The sequence below is a fragment of the Salvia splendens genome, chromosome 12 (genome assembly GCF_004379255.2).
Source record: "Salvia splendens isolate huo1 chromosome 12, SspV2, whole genome shotgun sequence".
NCBI lineage: Eukaryota > Viridiplantae > Streptophyta > Magnoliopsida > Lamiales > Lamiaceae > Salvia > Salvia splendens.
Window position 1 is genome coordinate 27,023,685 of NC_056043.1, and position 16,161 is coordinate 27,039,845.

The following is a 16,161-nucleotide window of genomic DNA, read 5'->3' on the forward strand; positions in this document are numbered from 1 at the left end:
CCGGAGGCGTGACTTGGCAAAATTTTTGACTAGACACAAAACGACGCTGTTTTATGCTTTTTTTATTAAATCTTCTTTACACGTCGCCGATTTCATCCCTAAACCGTTTGTCGACGATTTCACTCTTGTTGATTACGTTTTCCGTCGATTGAATTGGGGTTGCGCTTTCGAAATCAGCCAAAAAGAGGTTATATTACCTGAGTTTAGGGTTAAGCCAGAAATTTTTCCAAATCATGCCTTCGGCATGCCACGTGGGATAAGCTTTTAACGGAAATATGTCGTCAGGTCGGTAGTTTGAGAAATTTGCACGATCCGATAAAGTTCGTAACTTTAAGCCCAACTTTTATAGTTTGTGGGAAAAACCAAACTTTCCCTAAAGTTTGACTCTTTAGGCAATTTATCCTAGAGAAAAATGACTCAACTATAATGAAACACCCAAAAAAAAAAAAACACCGACTCAATTGTAATCAACTGCAATGGAACTGAGAGAGTATACTACAACATCGCAATAAGAATAGCCTGGGAAAACAATATTATTCAAATTCAAATAAGATAATGGGATTGTTCCCTAAAAATGGTAATTTCCCTAAACAAATGGACATGTAAGGGAAATTAAGATAGCAATACAGAAAGAGAGAATGGTGAGTTCATTACAGATAAGAAGTCATCCTTATATCCACATGAGGTAAAAACCTCTAGGCCAAAAAGCAGGAAAAATGTAGTAACAGATGGTGTTCAGGCAATCAGTCAACAGTTTCATACACATGCAAACAGGGTCATATTATAACATAAAAACAACAACATATGGTGATGAAGACAGAGATACATTATGTTTGTGCACGGCTCTTCAAGGCTCAACTGGTTACTACGAGAATCATAATGCGAGAACAGGACACTGCTTTCTCGCATGCTCAGGAATCAACCTTGCCAAAGTCTCCGCTGGGAGACCCTTCAACTCTGTACACACAAGGCAACTATTTGAAATGGTATCCAACAGAAATGAGGCATTTAACAAGACTTGGGAATGTTTACCTTGTGGTTTGAAGTTAAATAATGGGGGCAGGAATCTGCCATTGGGAAGTCGAGTGTTTGGATCACGCAGCTCATCAAAAAAGGGATGCATTATGGCATCCAGCTGCAGTGCGTGTTAATGACTCAATTATTTGCTAAACTAATAGTAAAGGTAATTCATAAGTATAAGAGCTTCTGGAAACCAATCACCGAAGAAAATTATAAGATGTCCACAGAGAATAAAAACAATAGATGTAACCATGACTTCTATGATCTAAAGCAGAGGACAGTTGGTAAAGTTGTCAAATGCATATAGAAAAGCACTATGAAACCAAAATGACCGGTTTCAACCCTTTAATCAATGCAAAGACTAGAATACTCACAGCTGAGCAACGCAGATTAGGAGAGTACTGTAGTAGTCTTGAAACAAGATCCACAGCTTCTGGAGGCATGCGTTTATGGAATATCTGGTCAACAGACAAATTGTAAATTGGAATCCCGTAACAAACAAAGAAATGAGGGCAAACGCAAGAGCATAGGAATACCTTGTGCCATGGATGAGCTTTAATTTGAGGAAATTTGAACTCGGTATAATTGGGATTCATACATTTTATTTCCTCCCTGGTTGGAGTACCCAAGACCTGAGACAATCATTTCATTAGAGGAGTTAGATTCACTGAGCTTTATACAAAGATTCACTAACATGAACCCTTTGACATCCAAGATTGATTCGAGAACCCCAAAATCCACTAGATGACTTAATGAGATTTTCATGGGAAGAGATCAAATTCTCTGAAGGTACTCAGAACCAATATGATCTACAGTTGTCATACAAAGAAGCATTATGTAAATAAACACTTTGGGAATAAAGTGTTGTGTATACAAATCGCAACAGCATAAACTAAGCATTGTTGTATATATAAATAAGCAATATGCAAAGAAGCATTTGCTCCTAGCTTTCTTCACCAGGAATGGTTCCCACGTGAACCCATCCAGAATTTCTCCCCTTTTTAATACTTACACATCTAAATATCTGAAGAAACAAACAGATAAGATATTGTAAAACTGTAACTGGTTAACAACATTTAGGCTCATTAATGGTGCTTTACTATTTCATATTTTTCCATTAATCTGTCATGGAGACTCCCTATTCTCATTTACTATATCTCTACACTTCATTTGCCCATTTAATTTCTTTTACTTCTCATTTCTCTCATTTATACCTCTGCATGTAGTGCGCCCCGTCACCCCACTGCCCCGTGCCCCGGATTTTCACCTCATTGGCCCGGTGCGCCCCGTGCCCTAGCAACACTGCTAAGGACTCACACAGAACCCCCCCCCCCCCCCAAGCAAAAAAGAGAACTCCCCACCAAAACGATCATATGATAGGGGGGAAGGATTTATAGATAATAGTACAAGATTATAAAAGATGGTTACATAGTGCATGGATAGAAATGCTATTTATTTCCTTGACTGAGTGAGTTTGTACGTGAGTGAGAGTGAGAGAGAGAGAGAGAGAGAGAGAGAACCTTGATGACCTCAACAAGCTGGTCTACTCCACTCTCACCAGGAAACAGAGGCTGATAAAAAAAGGAAAATAGTTACTATTATGAGGTAAAACTGTAAAAGAAACACTGTAACTGCTTGTGCTGAAGGTCTCTATCTATTAGGCAGAGCAAGAGAAAATAAGTACTTGTCCAAGAAGTAGCTCAGCAAGCACACAACCAGCAGACCAAATGTCAATGCTAGTGGTATATTCGGTTGCTCCAAAAATAAGCTCAGGTGCTCTGTAATACCTAGAGCAGATATACGAGATATTGGGCTCCCCTTTGACCTGCCAAAAACCCAAAAATAATAAAGCCAATAATATACGCTTCCAACTATGAACGTGATGCCAACTTCATTAATCTATATTTCATACCAAAACTTTGGCACTTCCAAAATCGCATAATTTGACCTGGTGGGTGTGCGGATTCACCTGCATAACATGATCAGATTATTGTATGGAAAGAAAGTCAGGATCAGGCAAATTAGAGAAAACTCTTACAAGGGACTGAATGAAGCAAATTAACTCTAAATCTAAATACAGGCAAATTCTTAGGCAGTTATTACACAATGATTTTAAATTAAGCAAATAAGCAAGTATATATGCATGACGATACAGTTGGATATCTGTTAAAGCCTCAATTATCATCACATCAGACCTACACGACTACCAATTCATGTTGCCCAGTTTACTTGGATTCATAACCCATCAAGATATCCTGTTGAGCTCCACATACTAATTATACTTGTATTCTGAGTCCTGACACTTGGTTAACTAGAACAAAATTTACAGCAGACGGCAAGAAACAGAAGATCATACATAAAATGGCTAGTATATCAGATTACGAGCAACTTATCATCACCCTAGATTTAAGCATATCAACATTATATACACACACTTGGTACAGAAGTAACATTTATTAAATATCTGCCATATATCAAGCAAAATGAAGTACGACACCTACATATGAATTTGTTTGTCATTCAAATCTAAGGATAGAGAACTCAGTCACCAAGAATAGAATAAGTCTGCATACCCCCAATGATATATAAACTTGAACAAACATACCAACAAATTTTGAGGCTTTATGTCCCTGTGACACACTCCAATACCACAATGGATGTAAGACAGAGCTCTGAAGATCTGCCAAACAACAGCTAGGTGAGTTAAAAATTCTGATAAGTATACAATTATGAGGCTGATCTGTAGAAACACATTTATTGATTAATATCCAGCTGCTCAGACACAATAGAAATAGTAATATTCCTTGCCTACAAAGGCTGAAGTAGATTTTCAGATTAGCAACCGATATCTCAAGGTTAACTATGTGACATAATTTCAGAAAATAATGAGGACTCTATGGTGATAAAGTTGATGGAATCTTATCAACTCATTAAGTAGCTTGAGTGGAATAGAAAATTATGACAAAGACAAAAAACAAGAGGAATAATTAGATGTTATATTTCAATAAAAACTTAAACATGGTTTCGAGCTAAGAACCTACAAGCGCCTACAATTAATTATAAGAAGAGGCATATCAAAGAGAGAATATAGTTTCACCACATGTTCCCAAGATAATAACCACAGTTCACAGAGCAGATAGAGTCTAGGAAATGCAACTGAAAAAATACCTGGTATGCATACAGCTTGACATAGATCAGTGGTATTCTTTGGCTCAACTTATTATAATGTTTGATTACACGGTGAACAGTCTCAGGTACATACTCAAGTACCAGATTGAGATAAAGCTCATCCTTTTCAGTTGTCGAGAAGAAGCAGTGTTTCAGAGACACAACATTTGGATGGTTGAGAAGGCGCATGGTTTGCAACTCTCTGTTCTTATACCTCTTATCCTGGAGAACCTTTTTTATAGCAACCGTTTCTCCATTTTCCAAACATTTTGCCTGTATTACCATAAAATCGATGAGCAATGACAATGTAGTTGCATTGGCATATAACAAACACAATATGGTCGTTGTACAACATAAAAATTTAAGGCCAAAGGAAATCAACGAACTTACTTGAAATACAACTCCAAATGACCCATGTCCAACAACACGTTCTGCCATGTAACTAATTGTCTGAAAGAATTGCCCAAAAGGAGAAAAAGTGAAATTTGTAAGCCAGTTCCAGACCCTCAAGCTAAGGGAAGAACATAAAATTGCAAAAGATGCAAGAAGCATATAAATTTGCAGTAATACTGTAATAGTTCACCCAACTTGCAAAACCAGTGTCCTTACAGTCCCTATGCGTCCTATATTAAGAAAGATTAAGAGTAAAAGTGGCACCCTTAGAGTCTTTCTGAGCAGATGAATGATTTCCCTTGAAAGTCTTGGCATTAGCTATTATATACTCTTTAGGTCTGCTGTCATCAACAACAGCCTACTTTTCATATAAGCATGGATATTTCTTATATTTTCTAATGAATTTTACAATGTGACCGAAGTAAATACTATCGAAATTCCATCAAGAAACTGAGAGTATGAACTCAAGAAGATGACATCTCATATTCTACCACAACAGATCATTTCTTTTTCTTTTCTTTTTTTTAAAATTTTGCTTGCTCTATGTGTTGAGGGGGGGGGGGGGGGAAGGTCTTTTTGGCCTAGAAGGTTGCAGCTAGGGCAGCATCAGATAAAGAGAGTAGAGAAACACAGATGACAAGATGGCACATTACCTGCTTTGGCTGGCCATTTTGACCACCAATAGTAGTAACTATTATGTGACCTGTCTCAGTCCCATTGCCATCTACAATTGTTGCTTCCATTTCCTATAAATAAGAAAGATCTCATTACATGCCAAGTCCAACAAAAGTTAGGCACAATAAGAGAACTATAAAGAAACAAAGTTTTCAATATCTACTTTTAACCCTACATACCTTTTCATCCCTGATTTTCATGTCATTCATCTCCTCGGGCAAATTATCAAGCCCTACAGCATGACTCCCTGACTCCCTTGAGTCAGAAGTAGGTGCCATAGTAGCCATTTGCCAAAACAACTATCAGATTATATATCCTCAGGCAAGTCACTCACCTGTATGAACCAAAGCGCCAATGTAAACTCCTGAGGAAAAAGACCTGTGCTTATAGCGAGAAATCTTTGAATGCTTATTCACATAAAGAAGTGTAATCATTATTATAGAATGTCTAATTGTCAACAGTGAATACAATTCGAATCGAAATTGTGAGCATCCATAAGAAATGAGGGACAGTTAAGGCAGTATCCTTAATGGAATTTCTGCAAGTTCAAGAAATAGTGTTTCAATAAAACACCACTTTGCTTGTGTAGCTGAAGATGCAGTGTCTGGACTCAACCACATATAACATAATAAGCACATGTTTAATAACTCAAGAAGAATGCGTAACATATTATAGTTTTAAGGTGAGCTCTTACAATCTAATGCAAAATCCATCCCACTCTACATGGCTCAACACCTTTGAATACGTATATTAAGGAATGCAGTTTTATGGATATAAGTTAAAAAAGTCTACTTGTAAGACACTTTTTACGTAAACTTTTTGGCTTTGATTTTTGAGTCTTTATAAAGGGGACAAACCAAAATGAATCTTAAGTCATGTAGAGTTGGACGAGGAAGTAATAAGCATCACATCATAAATATAATGTATCAGGTCCAGATTACATAATCCACGATTATTTCAGATTGAGGAAAAAGATATAAAGGAAAAATAGCCCCATACTACCACTAAAATGAATTACAGTATAATCCCATCCGCAATGTTAAAATTGATGTATTATCTATCTGGCAGTAAATGATGTGTACGCTTAGGCTGACAACATTCTCTAGATGAGCAGGTGAACTATTTTACTATAACACAAATAACAAAAATAACTAAAATAAAATAAAACAGCATCGCTCTAAATATTACAGGAATCAACAGACAAAAATTGAAATAAAGAGGTATCATACAAAACTAATAAGTAACATTAGAGTAGAGTAGACATAAACTTATATGCCAATAAGAAGGGTTTTTTGTTACCACCTAGTGTGCCTAGGAGTATAAATTATTGAAAGAGAAAAACAAGGAAATTAAAAATACTCAAATTTATTTCTTTTAGTTATTACAAAGGAAAGCCCCCCTTCAACCTTCCAAGTGATCAAAAACAGACTTGGGAATAAAGGGAAAGAACAATGCAGAGAAGGCCACTTATTCTGCTGTCAACAATATATATATATAAGGAAACTCAGAATACACAATACACTATGACAAGTGTAATAATGGAGTGCTCATTTCAGTTGGAAGAAGAAGGCAGAAGAAGGTAAGCTCGGCTAGAAAGGAGTTCGGTAAGCTCGGCTAGAAGGGAGTTCGGTAAGCTCGGCGTTGAGCTGGAACTAGCCGAGAAGGGAGTTCGGTTGTGAACCGAGAAGAGAGTTCGGTCTTGAGCCGAGGAAGGAGTTCGGTCTTGAGCCGAGGAAGGAGTTCGGTCTTGAGCCGAGGAAGGAGTTCGGTCTTGAACCGAGAAGGAAGAAGCAACCTAGCCGAACTAGCCGTTGGAGCAGCAGTTAGTTAGCTGAGATGTAGCGGTTATTCTTCTTGCTTTCTTGATTCTTCTTGTAGTTAGTTAGTAGCAGTTGCTACTTGATTGTAGAGCTTTAAATAGCTCATAAACCGTGTATGTAGTTTAGTAAAGAGTAGAGTTTAATCAATAAAGAGTTTTCCAGTTTCTCTCCAAGATTATCATCTTCAATACTCAAAGTGTGAGTGTGTGTGTTTCTGCATTGTGTGATCTCATACAACAGTGAGTGTGTGTGTGATCTTCTTGAGTGTGTGAAAGCCTTGTGTGTGCGTAAATCCCAACAAGTGGCGCCGTCTGTGGGAAGGGATATTGAAGCTGATTTGCAGAGGATCAAACGGTTTCAGAGATGGCAGCAAGGCTTGATGCAGAAAAGTTCACAGGCAAGAATGATTATAGCCTGTGGAAGATGAAGATGAAGGCGGTTTTGATTCAACAAGGCTTTGCCGCAGTTCTTGCAAAACCAGAGGAGAAAGGAAAGGCTCCAGTGCTTGATGATAAAGCTCAGGCAAAGATGGAGGAGATGCAGCTCAAGGCACATTCTGCAGTGATTCTGTGCCTTGGAGATAAGGTCTTGAGGGATGTTCAAGAAGCCAAGACTGCGGTGGAGATCTTGGACAAGTTGGATGAAGTTTACTTGGCCAAATCCTTGGCTAACCGGCTGTATCTCAAGAAGAGGCTGTATGCCTATAGTTTTTCTGGAGATAGGTCCATCATTGAGCAGCTAGAGGAGTTCAACAAGATCATTGATGACCTGGGATCTGTTGATGTCAAGATTTCAGATGAGGATAAGGCCATTCTCACATTGAATGCCTTGCCTAGCTCGTATGACCAGTTAAGTGATGCAATTATCTATGGAAGAGATAAACCTATCACCTATGCAGAAGTCTATTCAGCGTTGATGGCCAAAGAACTCCAGAAGACAGCCAACAGAGGCTCTGCAAGCTCCAATGTTCAAGCTGCAGAGGCCTTGAATGTGAAGAAGTTCAAGAAGCAGAACTTCAAGAAGAAGTTTGAGGGCCCTAAACCCTCAAGTTCTGATGCTCAGAAGGAAACCAGAGCTTGCTATTGGTGCAAGAAACCTGGACATTTGAAGAAAGATTGTCATGCATGGAAGAGAAAGATAGCCTCTGAGGGACACAACCAATCTGATTGTGTGGAGAGTGCTGATCCCCCGGCTCAACTTATGAATATTAGTGACAGTGGGGTCAGTCATAGGTGGATTATGGACTCAGGGTGCAGCTTCCATATGTGCCCAAATAGGAGCTGGTTTCATGACCTTCAAGAAGCATCCGGCACTGTGGTGCTGGGTAATAATCACATTTGTCAGATCAGAGGAATAGGGAAGGTAAAGCTAAGCCTACAAGATGGCTCTATAAAGATCCTAACTGGGGTGAGGTATATTCCAGAAGTGAAGAGGAATCTCATCTCATTGGGAATGCTGGAGCAGAGAGGGTTCACCATATTGATGAGTCAAGGAAAATTGCTTGTTAAATCTGGAGATGCAGTGATGATGGAGGCTGACAGAGAGCATATTCTCTATTATCTGAAGGCTAAGGCTGTTGATGGAGAAAGCAATGCAGTGTCAGATGATTCCATAATGCTATGGCACAAGAGATTGGGCCACCCAGCTGAAGGAAGCTTGAAAGAACTCATCAAGAAGGGTCTGATCTCTGGAGATTTCAACAAGATGAACCCCTGTGAGCAGTGTATACTTGGAAAAGCAAAGAAGGCACCCTATCCTACAGGTATTCACTCTTCTACAGCCCCTTTAGACTACATACATAGTGATCTTTGGGGGCCTTCACCGGTGTGTTCAATTGGTGGAGGAAAGTATTATCTAGCTATCATTGATGACTATACAAGGAAGTTGTGGGTATATATTCTTAAAGAAAAATCTGAAACACTCACAAAGTTCAAGATATGGTGTAAGGAGGTTGAGCTAGAGAAGGGTAGAAGTGTTAAATGCTTAAGAACAGACAATGGCCTAGAGTTCTTGTCTGCTGAGTTTGATCTGTTTTGTAAAGAGAAGGGTATGAAGAGACATAGGACTGTTCCTGGTAATCCTCAGCAAAATGGTGTTGTGGAGAGGATGAATAGGACAATCCTAGAGAGGGTGAGGTGCCTACTTCTTGGTTCTGGTTTGAGCAGCAGGTTCTGGGGTGAGGCTGTGTATACAGCAGCCTATCTCATCAATAAATGCCCATCTACTGCCCTGAAATCTGAAACTCCTGATTACATGTGGTATGGAGCTCATAGTGACTACTCAAAGTACAAGGTGTTTGGGTGTGTGGCCTATGCTCATGCTAGGCAAAGCAAGCTTGAAGCTAGGGCTCTGAAATGTATTATGTTGGGGTATCAGAGGGGTGTTAAGGGGTATAGGCTCTGGTGTATTGAGTCCGGTAAGCAGAAGGTCTTGGTGAGTAGGGATGTGGTGTTCTTGGAGGATCAGATGCCATTCCTGAAAGATAAGCTGGACTCCAGTGAAGATGAGGGTGATTTCTTCAAGGTGGAGCCTGTGGGGGTTGGCCTAGGAGCAGGTGGAGTTACTGACTCAGGGAGTGAGTCTGATTCAGATAAAGAAGAGGCTCCAACTCAGGGCAACCAGGCTGGTGAGTCTATATCAGACTCTATCAGAGACTATCAGCTTGCAAGGGACAGAGTTAGAAGAGAAACAAGGCCACCAACAAAGTTCTCTGATGTTGTGTATTATGCTCTGTGTGCAGCTGAAAGTATTGATGGTGCAGATCCACTCACATATAAAGAAGCTATGCAGAGTAAAGATAGAGAAAGATGGATTGAAGCCATGAATGAGGAAATAGAGTCTTTACTCAAGAACAAAACATGGATTTTGGTGGACAAATCCAAGCTGAGTACAGATGGTAAGGAAAGGAGGCTGGTAAGCTGTAAGTGGTTGTTTAAAAGAAAGATTGAGACCACTGATAAGGATAGAGTCAGGTTCAAGGCAAGGCTGGTGGCTAGAGGCTTTACACAGCAGGAGGGAATCGATTTCAATGAAGTGTTTGCACCTGTTGTGAAGCACACTTCAATTAGGATCCTATTGGCTGTGGTGAATCAGCTTGACTGGGAGCTACAACAGCTTGATGTGAAGACAGCCTTCCTCAATGGAGATCTAGAGGAAACTATCTTCATGGAACAGCCAGAGGGCTATGTGAAGATTGGAGAAGAAGGCAAGGTGTGCCTGTTACAGAAAAGTCTTTATGGACTTAAGCAAAGTCCTAGACAGTGGAACAAGAAGTTTGATGCACAGATGAAGAAGATTGGCTTCTCCAAGTCAGAATATGATGATTGTATTTACATCAAGAAGGCAGGCAGGACTCCCATTGCCTACCTATTACTCTATGTGGATGATATGCTACTTGCAGGGCCTTCTATGACAGAAATTCAGAAAGTTAAACAAGATCTGAAGTCAAGTTTTGAAATGAAGGATCTAGGAGAGTCAAGGAAGATCCTAGGCATACATATTCAGAGAGATAGAGGCTGCAAGAAGCTGTGGATGCTGCAAACTGACTATATTGAGAAAGTTTTGCAGAGATTCAAAATGGAAAATGCAAAAGCTGCATCAACTCCTCTGTCCCAGAGTTTTAAGCTTTCAAAGGAGCAGGCCCCTAAATCTAAGCAAGAGGCTGAGGAGATGGAGTCTATTCCTTATGCTAGTGTGGTTGGAAGTGTTATGTATACTATGATCTGTACCAGACCAGATCTGGCACATGCTATCTCAGTGACTAGCAGATACATGGCTGACCCGGGGAAGGAGCATTGGAATGCTCTTAAGTGGATATTGAGGTACATGAAGTCAACCAGTGGCTGGGGAATTGTCTTCAATGGCTGGGAAGGTGAATCTGAGGAGGTTGTGCAGGGCTATTGTGATGCAGACTATGCTGCAAACCTGGACAACAGAAAGTCCCAAACAGGTTATCTTTTCACCATGTTTGGAACTGTAATCAGCTGGAAATCAGGTTTGCAAAGTGTTGTTGCTCTCTCAACAACAGAATCAGAGTATATAGCTCTCACTGCAGCTGTACAGGAGAGCTTTTGGATTCAGGGAGTGATTTCTGACTTTGGTTTTGACCAAAAGACAATGGTGATTCATTGTGACAGCAGCTCAGCTATGTGCTTGGCTAAACATCCGGGTTTTCATGAAAGGAGCAAGCACATAGACATAAAGTTGCATTTTATTAGAGACGAGATTGAGAAGGGGAGAGTGAAGGTGATTAAGATTAACACCTTGCACAATCCGGCTGACATGCTAACAAAGTCTCTAGGTAGAGACAAGTTTGATCATTGCAAGAAGTTGATCAATGTTTGTGCAAGAACTGAGATGAGCCCTCAGGTGGAGAATTGTAATAATGGAGTGCTCATTTCAGTTGGAAGAAGAAGGCAGAAGAAGGTAAGCTCGGCTAGAAAGGAGTTCGGTAAGCTCGGCTAGAAGGGAGTTCGGTAAGCTCGGCGTTGAGCTGGAACTAGCCGAGAAGGGAGTTCGGTTGTGAACCGAGAAGAGAGTTCGGTCTTGAGCCGAGGAAGGAGTTCGGTCTTGAGCCGAGGAAGGAGTTCGGTCTTGAGCCGAGGAAGGAGTTCGGTCTTGAACCGAGAAGGAAGAAGCAACCTAGCCGAACTAGCCGTTGGAGCACCAGTTAGTTAGCTGAGATGTAGCGGTTATTCTTCTTGCTTTCTTGATTCTTCTTGTAGTTAGTTAGTAGCAGTTGCTACTTGATTGTAGAGCTTTAAATAGCTCATAAACCGTGTATGTAGTTTAGTAAAGAGTAGAGTTTAATCAATAAAGAGTTTTCCAGTTTCTCTCCAAGATTATCATCTTCAATACTCAAAGTGTGAGTGTGTGTGTTTCTGCATTGTGTGATCTCATACAACAGTGAGTGTGTGTGTGATCTTCTTGAGTGTGTGAAAGCCTTGTGTGTGCGTAAATCCCAACAACAAGGATCTAAAAGAAATGATACATAGTTAAACAAGGATGTGTGTGCAGAGATCCTCCAATAGTTTTCCCAGCCACTATAACACCTACTCAGGAAATTTGAGAAGGTGGAGGCAATTCAGCCCAGAGATAAGAAGAATCAGCCAAAAGTGGGTAAAGATAATAAACTGTATAAATATATGAGGAACATAAAGCTACATAAAAGGGATGTGATGCATGTATTTATATACATCTCCTGGCCAGTAAAACTAAGATTTCCTTCAGCTCTAGGAATTTTGAAGAGACCCAAAAAATTTTGATGCGTCTTTTAATGGGGGTATTTTCAAGGGAAACGGATCTGTTTTAGGGAATTGGTTCCAATTAGGACATCCAGAGAAGAGGTAAAGAAAAGTGAAAGTCTAGTGCATTAGTTCAAGCAAACAATGTGTGTTATAGCCCATTATCAATGACCAAGTATCAAGAATGGAGGGGGAGGGAGTTCGGGGATGGAGTAACGAATAATAATTAGATAAGATAAATAATTATTTTCAGGGATGATAACATTATAAACCAGATTGTCTAATAAAGTTATTAAGCCTCAATATTCAGCTTTCCTGCCAAACAAAAGAGTACTTATAATTTATGAATCATGTTCTGTTAGATGACTAATCATCATCATTAAGATTGACATGGTAAATTAGGCATCCTTACCCTATTTGTAATTAAATTCCTCAATTTCCTCAAGGTCACTTTGGATTTCCCCTTCATGATCTTCAAGATCGTTCTTTTTATCACTTAGTCATAGATGAGTAGTAATCTTTAATGGAAGCTAAAATCACATGGATAAAAAATCAAACTTAATAAAAATTACACTAGGCGTAGCATTTTGCACCTATAACCTCTTCTAAGGTGCCATATAGCCTAGGCACACGCCTTACTAAAGTTGTACACCTAAGCCTCAGGCACCTCTGATAACAATGGAAAGATGAGCTCAAATAATAACCAATTCAAAATTTCAAATCTTTGGAAATTCTACTTAAGGAAGTACTACCCATCATGTATTTCCAGTTCAAATTTCTTTATTTTAGACCAATCCAACAATAAGTACCAAAACAAGATTATTAAAGAGGAAACCAGTGGGCGCACTCAAAACTAAAAAATAAGTACATTTTATCACGGCATTGGCTGTTTAAGCTTTCTCGATGCAGAACTGCTGCTTCAGAAAACAGACAGAATGAAAAGGAGAAGGGATGATTGAATAGGGAAGTTTTGAAGAACTGAATTTGATGGGCTAACCATAGCAGTCTAAGGCCAGGTACAGAATCTCTGTGTGTGTGTGTGTGTGTGTGTGATATGTAAAAAAGAAGAATCAATACTTGATCAAATAGCTTAGTTAGCTAAAGGAAAATCCTGGTCTGCTCAGCTGGCCAAAAACAAACTCCAAATTAGCCCAGACCCAGCCCCGTGTGCAAGCATCTGAAGACCGACATGGTTTAAGGCTAGAGACAATAGCAAAGCAAACATAGATGAGATCATTTTCTGTTGATCACGCAAATAGTATTATTAGTGATGGTTTAATCCCACATGGTACCCACACCAGATAAGTTGTTGTAAGCCATGGGTAGATTATACAACGACTGAAGCACTAAATCCAACAAAGACAAGGATATCTACTTAAAATAAACTTACGATGAATTTATTGTCAATATTTATGACAAGCAGCTATTTAAGGAACTTCCACAGAATTACATTAGATGAGTCCGTAATGTTGAATAAAGCACACTTCATCAACTGTTGAATAAGTATAAGATTGGCAATATTGCTACCCAAAGTTCTTAACTCATGTAAAATTGGGTATCCAATATCCCATTGATCAAGCCAATATATCGACCAAATGTTCATTTGGTTTGACCCGTGGTCTTTTGAAGGTAGTTAGAATTCAAAGAGGTCTTACTTAAATAACTTATTTCTTTGTTTGCAGAGATGACAACTTATTGAAATGTTAGAAAAGGGTATCGAATCTTCTATTTTATGTGAAGCTTTTAATGGCACATAGGTGTGGAGAATGTGTCCTAACTTCCCTCTCCTACATTTATTTATATTTCAACATTCATTAACCGTCCACAGGTCCATGCATAGGAGTCATTCATCCAATTTTGTGGATTCAGAGCAACACTACTTTCATCGACTCCTACACATCAAAACTTAGAGCACAACATATGCTGTAAGTCCATTTCCCTAACCTTAACACACAACCCCCAACCTGTAGGACACATCTAAATCCTCTCAGTATTAGTATATACAGAGCAGCATAACGACCAAAACGATAACCAAGCTGAAAACGAAAGACAACCTAATAAGTGAAAACAATTACCACATTTGAAACAATCACAGCTAATATTAGTTGGCTAAAAAGACATCAAACTCGAAGATAAGAGACCTAACAAGCCGATAACCAAAAAAAAAGGAGAAATGATCAGCTCCACACACAGGAAAACTATTCATAAAACAAAATCACATTTCAGTGAAACAAACTCAACGAAAGGCGATCCGCCGATCCACCGCAGGTGACTCAAAACAAAATCCACCGAAAATCCGCAGATATCAGCGATTGTATCAACACAAAAAGAGGAAAAAAACATACAGTATACAAAAAGAAAATGAAATTCACAAGTAATGAATGCAGAAGCGAAAAGGAAAAACGTGATGGAATCAGAATGCAGAAAAGGACGGAGTGAGAAAGAGCGCACCGATGATCATCGATGACTGACTTCGATGATGAATTGTGTGGCTGAATTACCTGACACTTCCACCCAGAGAAAAACAAGAGAAATGCGCACCAATTTAGAGAGAGAAAAAACCAGAGGGAAATATAGTAAGCAGTGTAAAATGAATAGATCAGAGAGAGATAATATTTCATATACTTTTTTCCCTTGTTTTTCAAAAGGCTTATTATTATTATTATTTTATTTAGCTCTGCATGTTGCAATAATGGGGGGCGTGAGGGCACCCGCAACGCTGTGCCGTTGCGGTTCCTATGCCGTTCCGGCGGAACGGTTCCGCGGCGGCACGCGTTGCGGGGTGCGTTCCGTCGCCGTTCTTATGCCGTGCCGCGTTCCGTTCCGGAGGAACGCGGAACGGAACGTTCCGCCACGCGCCGAGGCGACGTGGCGGCCTTCCATTCGACGCGTGCAGCCCACTCGCTGCCCCGCGAGTGGGCTTCGTCCGGTGACGCAATAATTAATTTTTTTAAAAAAAATTCGAATTTAATTAAAAAAAAAAATTTTGCAACGGTAATGAGACCGTTTTTTTTATATCCGTTTTTTATTTTTTTTAATTTTTGTTTTATTTATTTACTCTATAAATACTCCTATTTCATACTCATTTCAATCACAAACACACATCTATTCCTCTCTATTTCCACCCCAATTTTCATCTCAAATCAACTATATTTTCCTTCTCCCAAATTTAATCAAACTAATGGATCCTTATGAACAAATGCGTCAAATATTGGAACAATCACTTGAAGAAGATCGACGACGGGAGGCGGAAGAAGCCGCGCCACCCCAACGACGCTCCCGTACGTACATCCATCGTAACCGGGAGGAAGCCGCCGCAAGGTTAGTACGCGACTACTTCTGCGATAACCCGGTTTGGGGAGATACGTACTTCCGTCGCCGTTTCCGCATGGGGAAACCGTTATTTCTCCACATCGCGAATACTTTGGCAGCCCGGGAAGAGTTCTTCCAGGAAGGGTTCGACGCGGTCGGCCGTCCCAGCCACACGACGCTGCAGAAATGTACTGCAGCAATCCGCCAGCTTGCGACTGGACAAACGGCCGACATGTTCGACGAATACCTCCACATCGGAGACAGCACTGGGCGAATGTGCTTGCTCAAATTCTGCCAAGGCGTCCGGGCAGCCTTCACCGACGAATTTCTCCGAAGGCCAAGCACGGCCGATTGTCAGTTCCTGCTCAACCTTCACGAAACAGTGCACGGATTCCCCGGGATGCTCGGCAGCGTCGATTGCATGCACTGGCAATGGAAGAATTGCCCGGTGGCGTGGAAGGGGTCCTACACGAGCGGCCACAAAGGCACCCACCCAACCGTTATACTTGAGGCCGTTGCCGACTACCGCC

General features: G+C 40.2%; 1 protein-coding gene across 3 annotated transcripts; it reads right to left on the bottom strand.

Moving 5' to 3' along the window:
* Positions 1–603: 603 nt before the first annotated feature.
* On the bottom strand, positions 604–14,922 carry LOC121758744 (shaggy-related protein kinase alpha-like). 3 transcript variants are annotated; one of them, XM_042154135.1, is made up of 13 exons: positions 14,771–14,922; positions 5,436–5,590; positions 5,235–5,327; positions 4,579–4,638; positions 4,189–4,461; positions 3,626–3,700; positions 2,933–2,989; positions 2,705–2,845; positions 2,541–2,591; positions 1,557–1,652; positions 1,395–1,478; positions 1,033–1,135; positions 604–957 (listed from the first exon to the last, which is right to left on the bottom strand). In XM_042154135.1, exons 2-13 carry the CDS (start codon positions 5,541–5,543, stop codon positions 875–877), a joined length of 1,224 nt encoding a protein of 407 aa, XP_042010069.1. In that variant the 5' UTR covers positions 5,544–5,590; positions 14,771–14,922; the 3' UTR covers positions 604–874. The 3 variants fall into 3 exon arrangements, with proteins under 3 accessions (XP_042010069.1, XP_042010071.1, XP_042010070.1); XM_042154137.1 differs by having other exon boundaries at positions 14,821–14,902; XM_042154136.1 differs by having other exon boundaries at positions 5,436–5,620; positions 14,771–14,899.
* Between the last annotated feature and the right edge of the window lie 1,239 nt (positions 14,923–16,161).

Coding starts and splice junctions, on each gene's coding strand:
- LOC121758744 (XM_042154135.1), bottom strand. CDS start 5,543: ATGGCTACTATGGCACCTACTTCTGACTCAAGGGAGTCAGGGAGTCAT. Junction 3,701..4,188: donor TCAAGCTGTATGCATACCAG/GTATTTTTTCAG, acceptor GTTGTTTGGCAG/ATCTTCAGAGCTCTGTCTTA. Junction 1,136..1,394: donor CTAATCTGCGTTGCTCAGCT/GTGAGTATTCTA, acceptor CACGCACTGCAG/CTGGATGCCATAATGCATCC.